Source organism: Phyllobates terribilis, unplaced genomic scaffold (genome assembly GCF_046119375.1).
Source record: "Phyllobates terribilis strain yellow unplaced genomic scaffold, ASM4611937v1 Scaffold_7__3_contigs__length_470593459, whole genome shotgun sequence".
In the NCBI taxonomy this organism is placed as follows: domain Eukaryota; kingdom Metazoa; phylum Chordata; class Amphibia; order Anura; family Dendrobatidae; genus Phyllobates; species Phyllobates terribilis.
The window spans coordinates 273,743,910-273,761,159 of NW_027362767.1; the positions used below are offsets into that span (position 1 = coordinate 273,743,910).

General features: G+C 45.9%; 1 protein-coding gene across 10 annotated transcripts in view; it reads right to left on the minus strand.

The window, feature by feature from the left end:
• Positions 1–17,250, minus strand: part of PHF19 (PHD finger protein 19) — a 132,526-nt gene that overhangs the window by 104,664 nt on the left and 10,612 nt on the right. For all 10 annotated transcript variants that reach the window (XM_073640808.1, XM_073640801.1, XM_073640799.1 and 7 more), the window contains 5 exons: positions 14,533–14,633; positions 8,174–8,322; positions 5,099–5,194; positions 4,389–4,457; positions 3,887–4,007 (listed from right to left, as the gene is read on the minus strand). In XM_073640808.1, the coding sequence (XP_073496909.1) occupies positions 3,887–4,007; positions 4,389–4,457; positions 5,099–5,194; positions 8,174–8,322; positions 14,533–14,633 (536 nt within the window). The remainder of the gene's footprint in view (positions 1–3,886; positions 4,008–4,388; positions 4,458–5,098; positions 5,195–8,173; positions 8,323–14,532; positions 14,634–17,250) is intronic.

Below are 17,250 nucleotides of genomic sequence, written 5' to 3' on the forward strand. Positions count from 1 at the left end.
GCCGGGGCTGATGAGCGCAGCGAGGAGAACAGACACGATTACATGGATAATGGACACATCTACTAGTGGCCGGGGCTGATGAGCGCAGCGAGGAGAACAGACACGATTACATGGAGAATGGACACATCTACTAGTGGCCGGGGCTGATGAGCGCAGCGAGGAGAACAGACACGACTACATGGAGAATGGACACATCTACTAGTGGCCAGGGCTGATGAGCGCAGCGAGGAGAACAGACACGACTACATGGAGAATGGACACATCTACTAGTGGCCGGGGCTGATGAGCGCAGCGAGGAGAACAGACACGATTACATGGAGAATGGACACATCTACTAGTGGCCGGGGCTGATGAGCGCAGCGAGGAGAACAGACACGATTACATGGAGAAAGGACACATCTACTAGTGGCCGGGGCTGATGAGCGCAGCGAAGACAACAGACACGACTACATGGAGAATGGACACATCTACTAGTGGCCGGGGCTGATGAGCGCAGCGAGGAGAACAGACACGACTACATGGAGAATGGACACATCTACTAGTGGCCGGGGCTGATGAGGGCAGCAAGGAGAACAGACACGACTACATGGAGAATGGACACATCTACTAGTAGCCGGGGCTGATGAGCGCAGCGAGGAGAACAGACACGATTACATGGATAATGGACACATCTACTAGTGGCCGGGGCTGATGAGCGCAGCGAGGAGAACAGACACGACTACATGGAGAATGGACACATCTACTAGTGGCCAGGGCTGATGAGCGCAGAGAAGACAACAGACACGACTACATGGAGAATGGACACATCTACTAGTGGCCGGGGCTGATGAGGGCAGCGAGGAGAACAGACACGACTACATGGAGAATGGACACATCTACTAGTGGCCGGGGCTGATGAGCGCAGCGAGGAGAACAGACACGACTACATGGAGAATGGACACATCTACTAGTGGTCGGGGCTGATGAGGGCAGCGAGGAGAACAGACACGACTACATGGAGAATGGACACATCTACTAGTGGCCGGGGCTGATGAGGGCAGCGAGGAGAACAGACACGACTACATGGAGAATGGACACATCTACTAGTGGCCGGGGCTGATGAGCGCAGCGAGGAGAACAGACACGATTACATGGAGAATGGACACATCTACTAGTGGCCGGGGCTGATGAGCGCAGCGAAGACAACAGACACGACTACATGGAGAATGGACACATCTACTAGTGGCCGGGGCTGATGAGCGCAGCGAGGAGAACAGACACGACTACATGGAGAATGGACACATCTACTGGTGGCCGGGGCTGATGAGGGCAGCGAGGATAACAGACACGACTACATGGAGAATGGACACATCTACTAGTGGCCGGGACTGATGAGGGCAGCGAGGAGAACAGACACGACTACATGGAGAATGGACACATCTACTAGTGGCCGGGGCTGATGAGCGCAGCGAGGAGAACAGACACGATTACATAGAGAATGGACACATCTACTAGTGGCCGGGGCTGATGAGCGCAGCGAGAACAGACACGACTACATGGAGAATGGACACATCTACTAGTGGCCGGGGCTGATGAGCGCAGCGAGGAGAACAGACACGACTACATGGAGAATGGACACATCTACTAGTGGCCGGGGCTGATGAGCGCAGCGAAGACAACAGACACGACTACATGGAGAATGGACACATCTACTAGTGGCCGGGGCTGATGAGCGCAGCGAGGAGAACAGACACGATTACATGGAGAATGGACACATCTACTAGTGGCCGGGGCTGATGAGCGCAGCGAGGAGAACAGACACGACTACATGGAGAATGGACACATCTACTAGTGGCCGGGGCTGATGAGCGCAGCGAGGAGAACAGACACGACTACATGGAGAATGGACACATCTACTAGTGGCCGGGGCTGATGAGCGCAGCGAAGAGAACAGACACGATTACATGGAGAATGGACACATCTACTAGTGGCCCAGGCTGATGAGCGCAGCGAAGACAACAGACACGAATACATGGAGAATGGACACATCTACTAGTGGCCGGGGCTGATGAGGGCAGCGAGGAGAACAGACACGACTACATGGAGAATGGACACATCTACTAGTGGCCGGGGCTGATGAGCGCAGCGAGGAGAACAGACACGACTACATGGAGAATGGACACATCTACTAGTGGCCGGGGCTGATGAGCCCAGCGAGGAGAACAGATACGACTACATGGAGAATGGACACATCTACTAGTGGCCGGGGCTGATGAGGGCAGCGAGGAGAACAAACACGACTACATGGAGAATGGACACATCTACTAGCGGCCGGGGCTGATGAGCGCAGCGAGGAGAACAGACACTACTACATGGAGAATGGACACATCTACTAGTGGCCGGGGCTGATGAGGGCAGCGAGGAGAACAGACACGACTACATGGAGAATGGATACATCTACTAGTGGCCGGGGCTGATGAGCACAGCGAGGAGAACAGACACGACTACATGGAGAATGGACACATCTATTAGTGGCCGGGGCTGATGCACCATATTCTGCCTGGGGCAAGAGACGCTCCTGTCCCCACACAGTGTATGAGTTGTGCTCTGAGTTCTGTAACCTGTCCAATACTTTGGGTTCATATAGCTGTATACATGCAGAAATACACTATATACAGGTGCATCTCACTAAATAAGAATATCATCAAAAAGTTAATTTATTTCAGTTCTTCAATACAAAAAGTGAAACTCATATTATATAGAGTCATTACAAACAGAGTGATCTATTTCAAGTGTTTATTTCTGTTAATGTTGATGATTATGGCTTACAGCCAATGAAAACACAAAAGTCATTATCTCAGTAAATTAGAATACTTTATAACAGCTTAAAAAATGATTTTAAAATCCGAAATGTTGTCCTACAGAAATGTATGTTCAGTAAATGCCCTCAGTACTTGGTCGCGGCTCCTTTTGCATCAATTACTGCATCAATGCGGCAATGTGGCATGGAGGCGATCAGCCTGTGGCTGCTGAGGGGTTATGGAAGCCCAGGTGGCTTTGATAGCAGCCTTCAGCTCGTCTGCATTGTTGGGTCTGGTGTCTCATCTTCCTCTTGACAATACCCCATAAATTCTCTATAATAGATTTTCTGTGGGGTTAAGGTCAGGCGAGTTTGCTGCCAATCAAGCACAGTGATACAGTTGTTTTTAAACCAGGTATTGGTACTTTTGGCAGTGTGGACAGGGGCCAAGTCCTGCTGGAGAATGAAATTTCCATCTCCAAAAAGCTTGTCGGCAGAGGGAAGCATGAAGTGCTCTAAAATTTCCTGGTAGACGGCTGCATTGACTTTGGTCTTGATAAAACACAGTGGACCTACACCAGCAGATGACATGGCTCCCCAAACCATCACTGATTGTGGAAACTTCACACTAGACCTCAAGCAGCTTGGATTGTGGCCTCTCCACTCTTCCTCCAGACTCTGGGACCTTGATTTCCAAATGAAAATTGGAACTCTGGGACCTTGTGGAGTGTGTCAATGACTGCCTTCTGGATATCTGTCAAGTCAGCAGTCTTCCCCATGATTGTGGAGCCTACTGAAACAGACTAAGGGACCTTTTTGAACGCTTAGGAAGCCTTTGCAGGTGTTTTTGTTCATTATTTTAATTTACGGAGATAATGACTTTTGTGTTTTCATTGGCTATAAGCCATAATCATCAACATTAACAGAAATAAACACTTGAAATAGATCACTCTGTTTGTAATGACTCTATATATGAGTTTCACTTTTTGTATTGAAGAACTGAAATAAATTAACTTTTTGATGATATTCTTATTTAGTGAGATGCACCTGTATATCTGTGCTTTACATGCGAGACAACTCGCACAACCCTGCATAGTTGCCACTTACTTTCCCGAGCTGCAGGTGCTCCCACTTCTCATTGACAAAAGTTAGGATCTCATCAAAATCAAAGTATTTCTTCTTACTGAGGACCCCGAGGTTGTAGAGAGCGAGGTGCACAACGTCCACCCTACAAGGACACAAGCGAATAGGCGTCAGCCTTGAGCAGAGGCCTCCACATATCAGGGGGACTCATCAATAGTCAGAAGATGCACAAAATCAGAAATCAGGGAAATGAAGCACATTCATCCAAGCTACAAATATAAATGGCGCCTGTGGTGTAATGCTCAGGTGCAGGAATTCTTATGTCAACGTGTGGTTGGCGTAACTATGGAATAATCATTTACACCCAAAGTGGGGCACTTTACCACTCCTCTCAGACACTGCTCCTTGTCTCGCTACTATTCCACTGTCAGGCTCGTGTAAACAGTCTCAAAAACATCTAATAAGTGTTGCACACATCAGGTGGCCCATTATTAGGGTGCACTTATGACATCTGGGGCGCTCCTACCATCGCAGCGGCAGCCGTCGGATGAACTCCACCCCGTGATTGCAGACAGAGCAGAAGAATATGAAAAACCTGCAGAAAAACACAGGGTTAGATGGGATCCATGTGTCAGGTATATAGCAGGGTCTGTCCTACTTACAGCTGGAACCACAGTGGGTCAGCTTCTCCATCACTATAGCTAGAAAGCCTAGGTATTACATGCCCCATTTACTACGAGCCCATAGTAGGGATAGATACTGCTCAGTGGGCTTGGGTCAGCCATGTTTCTGGAAGGGTTAATGCAGTGAATATTTTTGCTGGTAGTGCAGGGCAGGTCCCATGTGTGAAGGAGAGGCCCAGTCTTAGGAATGTACAGAATTCATGCTAAAAGTCACCAGTTTAGGCTGACTGCGCCACTGCACAATGCGTGGCGGAAGGAGGTGAAATCCGGCCCACGCTATGAGGCCCACAACAACTGTGGACTTACCTCCATGTCAGTGTTGTAGTATAGGAAGTGAAGGCGATCAGCATCCATTACATTCGGTGAAGTCACAGCTCATGTAGAATTTTGTATAGGTATATCTGTAGGTAATCGCCCCTCCCAGAATGAGGGCAGCTTGTTTATTGTAGGTGACAGGCAGTCACTGCTGCACCATTTACTGCCTGTTAATGGCTGGTGAAGCTCTATGATAACAGCCCTCCATGGCAAGAGAGCGGGGGGATGCCGACTCTACCTGTCTCCAAACAGCATGGCCTCATTCAGGCACTGGATACAAGCCTCGTGAAACCACTGCCGACAGCGACAACACTGGATCATCTTCAGGTACCACCTGCGATCAGAAGACAGGATCAATGGCGAAAACCAGGGAATGTCGATGACTTACAAGATGATGTGTGAGAGCTGATTTACAGCTTCGTATAATTGCAGCTATTTATTTATCGCTACATTTATTGGGACAAATCATGTACAGCCCATAGCAATTACTGCATTGGCGTGGGGTAGACTTTGCAATCCGGGAGCACATCACATTATAGCTATAAATGGACACAAGGCACATGTCCGTACACAAGGACAGGGCATCCCCAGGAAATAACAAGTGTAAGCATTATCCCATCCACAGGATAAAGGATGACTCACTGAACACTGGGGGTCTGATCGCTGGGAAGAGCACCGATCAGGAGATCCAGGCTCTACAGAGCCTCATCTGAATGGGGCGGAGGTCAAGCATGGACTCCAGCCCCAAATCCATTCTCTACGGCAGTGTTCCCCAACTCCAGTCCTCAAGGCCCACCAACAGGTCAGGTTTTCAGGATCTCCTTAGTATTGCACAGGTGATGGAATTATGGCCTGTGCAGGTGATGGAATTATCACCTGTGCAATACTAAGGAAATCCTGAAAACATGACCTGTTGGTGGGCCTTGAGGACTGGAGTTGGGGAACCCTGCTCTACGGGACTGCCGGATACAATAATGCACTCCGCTATTTTCAGCAATGCCACAGATAATGGATGGAGCAGTGGTTTACATGTTCAAACCCTGATCCATTCAAACAAGGCTCTGTAAAGCCCCATTCCCGAGGAGCGGTGGGCTTCCCAGTGATCGGACCCCAGCAATATGCAAGTTATCTCCTATACTACAGATAAGGGATAACCCTTGACATCCACATACAGTTACGACCAGAAATATTTGGACAGTGACAGAATCTTTGTGATTTCAGCTCCGCAGGCCACTATTTTGGCTGTAAAATGAAACAACTGAGATGCCACTGAAGTGTAGATTTTCAGATTTAATTAAAGGGCTTGAACAAAAATATCCTGTAAAACATTTAGGAATTGCAATCATTTTTCTACAAAGCCTCCTTATTTCAGGGGCTCAAAAATTAACTTCACCATAAATAAAAAGTTCATTTTTAATACTTTGTAGAGAATCCTTTGCAGGAAATGACGACCTGAAGCCTGGACGCGTCACCGAACGCTGGGTTTCCTCCTTTGTGAGGCTTTGCCGCCTTTACTGCAGCTGACTTCAGTTGTTACTTGTTTGTGGGAATTTCTGCCTTAAGTTTTGTCTTGAAGGGGTTTTCCCACGAACAAGAGTTCATTTTAATCAATAGATCTTGGAATACTAATAACCGTGCAGCAACATGGTCTCATCATACCACATCTCCTGGGCAGGGGAGTAAACAAAAGATTATACAGACATTACAGCAGGGGATGACAACTGATTCTTTCTTGTGGGGTAAAACATTTCCTGCCTGTTTTTAAACAATGTTTTACTTCAAAGAAATAATCAGCTGCAATCTCCTGCTGTAATGTCTGTATACTCCCCCCACCCCTCCTCACTCTGCCCAGGAGCTGTGGTATGATCAGACCATGTTCCTGCACGGTCACACACAGCACACAGCAGGGGCACATTTATAAGATTATCTCAGCACAGGAACATTTTATTTAAACACATCCAATTGTGGAACTTATTATTATTCCAAGATCTATTGATTAAAATCAACTTTTGCTCGTGGGGAAACCCCTTTCAGCATGTGAAATGCTACTCGATGGGGTTGAGATCTTGTGATTGACTCGGCCATTGCAGAACATTCCACTTCTTTACCTTAAACGGGTTGTCCGCTACCAGGACAACCCCTTCTTAAACTAAATGTTCGGCCCCTTTAAAATAAAAACACCTATACTCACCTCCCGTGCCGGCTCCGTTCCAGCACTCGCGGTGCCAGGGCTGTGGAATGACATGTGATGCCCGGCAACCAATCAGCGCTGGCGTCACTGTCCCCGCCTTCATACAAACTGAACATGAAGAGGAAGTCCGGGATCAGCTAAAGCCCTGGCTTCCGCTTCATGTTCAGTTTGTCCGAAGGTGGGGACAGTGATGCCAGCGCTGATGCGAACATCCACCACTGTTGTCTCACCTGTGCACTCTTTTTTTTGCAGAATGTACCAAACTGTTGATTTGGCCACTTCTAACATTTCTGCTATTGCTCTGATGGATTTATTTTTCTTCAGCCTAATGATGATCTGTTTCTCTTCCATTGAGAGCTCGTCTGACCGCATGTTGTGGGTTAACAGCAACAGCCTCGAAAGACAAATGGCACACCTGGAATCAGCTCCAAACATTTCACCTGCTTAATTGATGATGGATTAATAAGGGAATAGCCCATTAAAGAGCTTTTGAGATAACAGTCCAATTACGTTTTGTCCCTTGAAAAAGAGGCAACTACATATTAAAGAGCTGTAATGCCTAAACCCTTACTCCAATTAGGATAGGAATATCATCAAATTAAAGCTGAGAGTCTGCACGTTAAGCCCATATTAATTATATAACTGTATCTTGAATATGTTTTGGTAAACAGCTAAAATTACAAAACTTGTCACTGTCCAAATATTTCTAGACCTAACTGTAAATAACAAAATATAGGTTCAACACTAGCAATATAGCAAAAAGTCACAGGTGGGTGCAAAGCCTCACAGGCAATACCAAGCCTTGAGATAAATCCAAGAAAAAATAGAGGCAGCACTCCAAAGGTTCCAATTCAAGGTGATTTTATTGACCCATTATGTCAGGGCAACGTTTTGTTCCAAGCTTGAAAAAGTTCCTCACTTGGAACGAAACGTTTCCCTGCCAATGATGGGTCAATAAAATCCCCTTGAATTGGAAACTTTGGCGTGCTGACTCTATTTTTTCTTAGACCTAACTGTAGCACTGTAGTACTTCCATAACTAGGCTGATCTGCTATGAACCATAGGTGAACCATGTGATGGCATCAAGCTGGAAGGATGCACATGGCAGGGCCTGTCTCTTACTCTCCGGGGCCCCCGCAGTAACAATAACACTGCTGCTGGTTGGTTCTGTGAGAAGAGTCCCAGTCCAGGTCCTCAGGACAGTATGTCAGAAACATTTTCACAGCCTGAAGGGTCTTTGCGATTGGACCCTTCTTTAGGGCGCCTCCTTTCTGCAAAAAAAAAAGTAATCTTAGCAATCATTTATCTCTGCATTGCTTTCCAGTCACTCCGCACCAAAACCTGCAGAGTTCTTAGTTTTCTTCTCCGTCATGAGGTAGCAGTTTAATTTTGATGCAATTTGTGTATTAGATCTAATGAAGAATAGCAGGACACTGGACAGTATGGAAATGCTGTGGAGCTTTTTGCAAATGTCTGCATCGGAATATTGCATTTTTGTTGTTTTTTAAGTTCATTTTTATTGGAGAAACAATGTGATTCTGCACTTATAAACGTAACTGCAAAAGGAACTTTATAACATGCCGGGCACAAAACAGAGAACCTCTTATGGATGTAAAATGTTTCCAAAAGTTGTCTGTGGCGGAGGGTTAGCTACAAGTATCATTGAAGCTAATCCTCTGTAAGGTAAACAACAGCACAAGTCTCTCTTCCTAATAGTTTGTTACAATGTATCAGTGACACAGAAAGCATAAATCCACAGTCTAGTTGCAGCCTGGGATTAACTAACAATGGAGGCGCAGCAACACCTAAAGGCTAAGGCCCCAAGGGACATTTTTTTCCTACTGAACAGCCTACAGTCATTTCTTAGGGGTCACTCCACTCCGTGACTGAATATTGTCTCCCGGTCACTCAGACTTGCCTAGATGAATAGTGGCTTAATATGCCTCTTTAATCAGAAGTATTTCATGGTTTCCAGAACATGCCACAGAACCAGTACTAAAATTACTATGGTGAGTCTTTCCAAATCAGGGGCGAGTGGAAAGGGCATGATCTGCTCAGTGACCGCTGTAGAGGACACTACGGCATTGTGAATAAGACTATGATTTTATTCATCTGGAGCAGACGAGCAAAAGGTTAATCAGCCGACATCATGTAGCAGCGGCTGCAGCATGACCATCACCGTACTGTTCTGACCGCCACATATCTGAGCAATGAGGATGACAGTCGTCTGGGGACTGTGGTAGGCTGAAAACTGGTCATTAACACATAATGGAAAAGATGCGACTAAACATGATCAGGGCTGGAGAATTCACTCGTTTTTATTAAAGACTGTGAGGTGTTTTTGTATCTTTTGAGAAATCTCAAGAAATCTCAGCCCCCATCCTTCTGTGTCAGGTTGTTCCACATACTACTAAGGTACATGATTAGATAATGAGCACTACAGCAGCCATTACAGCCCCATAAGGGCAGTCAACCAGATGTATATTCTATCCTCCGCACCTGTATCTCTGCATGCTATGAACCTGGAGGACAATCAATATGGCAGCCATCACGAAAGGACCCTTACCCAGCGTTCCTAGACTTGTGCCTAGTTATGCAATTACTCCTCCTCAACATGGAAACTGTAGCACCAAGAAGAAGTGGTGAATGCTAGAAATCACAGGATGGAGAAGTTTTGTGATCTGCAAACGAATGAAAAATAGAGACTACATTATCACAATCTCTGGCTGTATGCAGTCTGGAGTCTGAGCCCCTCATAGAAATCCCGGCACTTCCAGCCTCGGCTGCTGTCACTGAGGTCATTAATGGTCGTCTGAGGAAGGTTCTGCTGATGAATGCACCTGGGAAAATCATCAGAATCCGCTGCTGGCAGCTCCTGTGTGATCACCGACCAATGACGTCCCAGATGTGCTCGATTAAAGCAAGTTCAGAGATGCAGAAACCATGGGAGCAAATTCAGGCCTCACAGTAGTGCAATGAACATGCTGTAACAGTGTGTCACCCTCAGTCAGCCTATATGTAATTAGGCCTCCATTAGCTTTCTGTCCTGAATCTTGGAGCATGAGGGGGGGGATGTATGTCTTTGTTCCTCTCTGCAGGGGACCTCCCTGATACACAATGTTAGGCCTCCTTCACACGTCCTAATATTTTTGGTACCGTGTACAATCTGTGTGGCATCCGTGTGCCGTCCATGTGCACCATCAGTGTGACACATACTGGAATAGAATGTAGAATAGAAATGACAGATGTTTAGGTGTTAGATGTGCAAAGATAGAGAAAAGATGATACACAGATAGAAAGATATCCGTGAGATATACAATTAGTGCAGTGCGTTTCTAGTTTACTGTACATGGATTGAGGTAAAATAAATAAATGAAAAAATGGCATGGGCTCCTCTTTAATTTTAATGACCAGGTAAGGGAAAGCAGACAGCTGTGAGCTAGTCTTATTAGTCTGGGAAGGGGCCAATAACCATGGAGCTTTCCATCCTATTAATTAGCGCACAGCTGTCTGCTTAGCCTTTACCGGTCATTAAAAAAGAGGGATCCTAAAAGAAATGAACGTGGGGTCCCCTCTATTTTTAATAACCAGCAAAAGCGGGCTGATATTAATAGGCTGGGAAGGTCTATGGATATTGTCTCCTTCCCCGTCTATTAAGACCAGCTCTCAGCTGCACCAGAAATGGTGCATCCATTACATGCGCCAATTCTGCTCTTTCCGATTGCCCTACTGCGATGGCAATCGGGGTAATGTTTTTGGGGTTGATGTCAGCTGGGTAATGTCAGCTGGCATCAAGCCCAGGGGTCAGTAATGGAGAGACGTCTGTCAGACACCCCCATTACTAACCCCGTAGTGAAAAGAAAAAAACCCCACACACAAAAGTCCTTTATTTGTAAAAAGAACTCCCCGACAAATTTCCTCTTTTACCCATTTATTACCAAAAAAAGAATAAACCACAGTGGTCCGCTGAAGCCCACAGGGAGGTCCCACGACTATCCCCGACTCTGCTACATCCGGAGGCTGTGATGAGCAATGACATCAGAAACGTTACCGCTCACCACGGTCGCCGGAACATACAGAGTAGCGTGAGTACCAGCGGCAGTGAAGAGCGGTGAAGTCAGTAAGGTTAAAGCAGTTCACAGCGGGCTGGCTCACACAGAGGTTACCGTGAGAACTGCCAGCTGTGACCTGTGGTAACCTTAATGACGTCACTGCTGCTGGCTCTCACGCTACTCCGTGTGTTCCGGTGGCCGTGGTGAGCAGTAACGTTACTGATGTCACCGCTCTTCATAGCCTCCGGATGTAGTAGAGTTGGGGATCGTTGTGGAACATCGATCTGGATTACGACGGACCTGCCGGGGTGTATTTTGGGGAAATAAATTGGTGAAAGATGGTGGCTGGGTTTTTATTTTAAAATAAAAGACTTTTCTCTGTGTTTAATAATTTTTTATTTGTCTGACTGACACCTCTCCATTACTAGCCCCCAGGACTTGATGGCAGCTGTGTTTTTTGACAAATCACAGCTGTCATTAATCCCATATATAACCTCGACTCCACTGCATCAGGGCAATCGGGATGAGACGGAAAAAGCGCCAGAATTAGGACATCTAATGTGATGCACCAATTCTGGGGCGGCTGCGGGCTTCTATTTTTTGGATGGGAAGGGCCCAATAACCAGGGACAGTCCCAGCCTTATAATAGAAGCCCTCAGCTGTCTGCTTTATCTGGGTTGGTTTTAAAATATATGGGGGCCCCATGCCGTCATTTAAATTTAATTATTTATTTAATGTGAGACAGTGAAAGAAAACTTCCAGCTATTCCCAGGCGGCGTGTGCTGACTACAACTGTCATCAGCGTCACCTGGTCTCGCTGATCGCAGGGAAACCAGGCAAGGATGATGACAGTTGAAGTCAGCACCCGGGAATAGCGCTAATTGTACCGCTTTTCCCAGCCGCCGGATCATTTTGTTGCGGTACATGACACACAGATGTCACATGGATGTCATTCGTGTGTCATCAGTGTACATATGTATGGGATATTTTGACGACCGTGCTGCCGAAAAAAAACGGACATGTCCACATGAACACACGGACATGTGCGCAGCCCCATAAATTTAAATGGGTCTACGTGTGTAAATGTCTCCAGTACGTGTGAAAACTGTCACCACATGTACTGGAGACACTGACCTGTGAAGAGGGCCTTATAGACTGTCAGGAGTCAGAACTTCAGGGACCTTCTTTCACTCTTTGAATTAAATGTACCTGAAGATTAAGGACGTGGAGTGTGAGTATCTCTTCCCAATCAGGGGACTGGTCCCAAGAAGAAGGTAGAAAAGGAAAGACTCATGTGTGGGGGTTGTTGTTGCTGCTGTGTCTTGTGGAGGGCGAGGATCTGCTGCTGAGGCCAGATCCTGCTGCCACTACTTTGTCTATTAGAGACTGGGGATTATCTGCCACATACTATTATCACCCACTTGGGTTACGTTGCTAGATTAGAGGAATTATGCTAAGGACCAGTGCGTAATCTTCCTTGACGTTGAATTACCGGGTGGCGCTCCTGGATTTGTTCCTGCTGCCGTGTTACAGACTCTGGGGAATTATATCAACGTTTGGTGGAATATTCTCCAAGTGACGCAATTAAGGTAGTTTGATTGTTCACTGATCTGCTCTCCCTGCGAGCTCGGTCACACACCCCATCGTACATGCAGCCTTGGGTTGTCATTCTCCTGGGATAAGGGGCTCATACTGCAGACTGAATAAAGCCAGACATTTTGAAAAATGTTGTTTTCATTTCTTGATAACTTTGTAGATCAGTAACATCATTATCTATCCTGTGATTTAATCATTTCAAGACGTTTCCTTCTTGGATTGCAATTTCAATATTAAAGATAGTACATACCCAATGCTTATCTTATTTATTTACTTTACTTATATAGCACCATCATATACCACAGTGCTTTACACAGATCCCAAAGGAGGCTGCCAGCAATTCAGTGCTCAGGAAATGGTGGATATCTACAGGCTCATTCACACTACAAAACCTGCAGAGTGACTGAGCAACGGTCATTTAATAGCCTGTTCAGTCAGGGTGACTGTGCTCACGATACTTACAGGATGATCAGTAATATGTTCTTGTGAATCATCCATTAGTAATGGATTGTTCTGTGCACACAGACTGTCAGTGGGCTCTGTAACACATACGTGTTACACAGGATGATGTGGTGTCTATCAGCCATATCCTCCTTCTCCTCTCGCTTCTTCAAGCTAATGTGGACAAATCTGAACTTATCATCTTTCCTCCATCTAATGTATCTTCCCTAACTGATCTATCTATCACAATAAACGACATCACGCTTTCCCCTGTGCCGGACATCCGCTGCCTCGGAGTAACCCTTGACTCTGCCCTGTCCTTCTAACCGCACATCCAAGCGCTTTCCACCTCCTGTCACCTCCAGTTCAAAAATATTTCCAGAATCCGTCCTTTCCTCAACCCTCAATCTACTATGCACTATACATGCCCTCATTATCTCCCGCCTGGACTACTGCAACATCCTCCTCTGTGGTCTACCTGCTAACAATTTCGCACCTCTCCAGTCCGTTAACTCTGCCGACCGAATTATTCATCTCCCTCCTTGCTACTCTTCCACTTCTCCCCTCTGCAAATCTCTTCACTGGATCCCATTTCCGCAGCGTATCCAATTCAAGCTACTAACACCGACCTACAAAGCCGTCCATAATCTGTCTCCTTCGGATATCTCCAAATTAATCTCCCGATAACTTTGTCACACAATCTCTGGTCCTCCCAAGACCTCCTTCTCTCCTCCACACTTATTTGTTCCTCACCCAATCGCCTCAAAGACTTCTCCCGAATATCCCCCATCCTCTGGCATTCTGTGCCCCAACATGTCCGATTATTTACCACTTTCGGATCCTTCAGACAGAACTTGAAAAGCAATCTCTTCATGAAAGCTTACAGCCTGCAGTGACCCTGCTGCCTCAACACCACTGGAGCTGCTGCCTTACAACACCGGAGCTGCGCCTCCCCAACACCGGAGCTGCTGCAACCCCCCACCTACTGTCTCCTTCCCCACCATCCTGTAAGCCACAAGGGCAGGGTCCTCTTCCCTCTGTACCTGTCTATCATTGTTAGTTTGTTTACTGTAGGTGATATCTGTATTTTGTATGTAACCCCTTCTCATGTACAGCACCATGGAATCAATGGTGCTATATAAATAAATAATAATAATGTGCTGCAAAGAACAATGAAATTTAGAGAAGTATAAAGTTCATGACTTGACAAAGGAGCGTTTTGCTCATTTATCGTGTGATCGGCAGTCTGTTTACACTGCAGGATTATCAGGGAAGAAGCATTCCTATGAATAATCCCAAAAACTGTGCAGTGTGAATGTCCCTAATTCTACACTATGGAAGATATTACAACTGGAGGCAGCTGGTTGGGCCTTGATAACCTTATGTTCTTACCCTAACAGCCAGGACAAAGATACAGCGTCTGCAGAACCACGGTTCCAGAGTCCCGTCCTCTCCGCTCTCCACCGCTGGGATGTGACACTTTTGATGATATCCTGAAATGTTAGAGGCTGGAGATGCAATGATCATTTCCCACGCGGGTGTAACCGCCCGTCCGTGTATCACTGGTCATGATGAAGGGACAAGCCATAGCTCTCCTGACCCAAACTTGACAAGGTCATGCAGTGCCTTGAAAAAGTCTTCATACCCCGTGAACTTTTCCACTTTTTCCCATTACACCCAGAAACTGAAATGTATTTTATTGGGATTTTACATGATATACTAACACAAAGTAGCAAATATTTGTGAAGTTCAAAGGAAATGATACATGGTATTATATTAATTTAAAAATATAAATCTGCAAATTGCAAGGTGCATTTGTATTCAGCCCCCCCGAGTTAACACTTCGTAGGACCACCTTTCACTGCAGTTACTGCTGCCAGTCTTTATCCATCTAGAGGTGACATTTTTGCCCATTCTTCTTTGCACACTCAATCTTGCTCAGTGAGATTGGATGGAGACGTCTGTGAACAGCAATTTCCAAGTCTTGTCACAGATTCTCAGTGGGATTTCGGCCTGGACATTGACTGCGCCGTTCACACACATGAATATGCTTTGATCTACACCATCCATTGTAGCTCTGGCAGTACGTTTAGGGTCGTTGTCCTGCTGGAAGGTGAACCTACGCTCCAGTCTCAAGTCTTTTGCAGCCTCTAACAGGTTTTCTTCCAGGATTGCCCTGCATTTAGCTCCATCCATCTTTCCATTAACTCTGATGGAAAGAAAAGCCTCCCACAGAATGATGCTGCCACCACCATGTGACGGTGGGGATGGTATTTTCATGGTGATGTGCACTGTTAAGTTTTCCATGTAAAGACCTAGACCGCCACTACAAATAAATGAGGGTTCTGTGAAATACACTAAAAAAAAAAAAAAAAAACGTAGAGGAAGGGGGAAAGAAGGTGTATAGAGGGCACCAGTAACCCTAAATAAGAAAAAAATGTAAAAGACACTTGCAAGAATGAAAAGTGACAAAATATATTTTACTAAATAATGTAGGTGCACAAAAAAGACATGAAAACATTACAAAACAAAACGTAGGGGAAATACTTTTCGTTGACAAAACTAATCTGCATATCAAAATAAGTTAAGACTGTGAGGGGGATCATATACAAGACATTACGTGTCCCCCAGGATGTTCATAGAAGCATAGTGAACCCACTGGAGTGCATTGTAATTACTGCCACAGCTGTGGTTACAATGTTAAGTAAAAGTGAGTGTAGACTTGGTCAAGCTATTTGACAAAGTCAGATTTAGGAAAACCTGACATGGGCTTTTCTTTTTGGAGAGATCTGTAGGAAGATAGTGGGACGGATCTCTCTCTCCACTCCGGGTCTTGGGAGTGGCCCATGTCCACAATTCCCCTTTAAACTTTCAGTTAAGGTTTGGGTGTGTCCATAATTCATTTTACAAGCAGCAGAGCAGGAGGCTCTGTATATGTCAGGTCTGTGTGAGACTGAACACAGGTCAGAGCCAGAGAGAGCCAAGCCATTGCCACACCCACGAGTTACACGGTGGTGCAGTTGCCCACAGCAACGGATTGATGCCGACTGTTACGGACGATCCGGCTGCGAACAGGAGGACAACGTTTGAGTTTATTTTCGTAAATTGCCAAAATAAAGACATTTGAGTTGAACTATCTTGGGTCACTTCCTCATTACCGCACTGTCATAAAAAACGCTACCTTACAGGACATATGAACAATCCCCCAATCAGCCAAAAAATTAAGCTGGGTAACATAAGAGGTAAATATACGGTTGGCAGAGTTCAAAGCCAAATACAGCATGGATATACAGACAATAGATCCCCAATTTACAAATAGAAACAGTGGCAATGAGTAGCTATGAATAAAAGAATATATACACATGGCAATATGAAATAACCAAAATAGACCTAGTGAGATATGGTAAAGGTATTTTGTCACTTTTCATTCTTGCAAGTGTCTTTACATTTTTTGCTTATTTAGGGTTACTGGTGCCCGCTATACACCTTCTTTCCCCCTTTCCCTACAGTGTTAGTTTTCCGGCACAGTGTTTTGCATTTAGCCCCAAAAGTTCTACTTTGATCTCATGTGACCGGAGCACCTTCTTCCCCATGTTCGCTGTGTCCCCTACGTAGCTTTTGCAAACTGTAAACAGGACTTCTTATGGCTTGCTTTCAAGAATAGCTCCTTCTTGCCACGATTCCATAAATGCCAGATCTGTAGAGCATACGACTAACGCCACGGCCCCACTATCAGTATTTTTTCTCAGGAGTGGGAGCCAAAACCAGGAGTAGGTGATAAACGCAGAATTGGGGACTTGTTCCTATTATACCTTTTCTCTGATTGTTCCTCACCTGGTTTTGGTTCCCACTCCTGAGAAAAATTACTGACTGAATACTGACCAAATACTGATAGTGGTGTAGCTGTCCTGTGGAGCCCAGCAGCTCCTCCAGAGTGACCAAGAGCTTCTTAGCTGCTTCTCTAATTAGTGCTCTTCTTAAGGCCCCGTCACACTTAGCGACGCTGCAGAGATCCCGACAACGATACGACCTGTCAGGGATTGTTGCTGCGTCGCTATGTGGTCGCTGGTGAGCTGTCAAACAGGCAGGCTCACCAGCGATCAGGGGAGC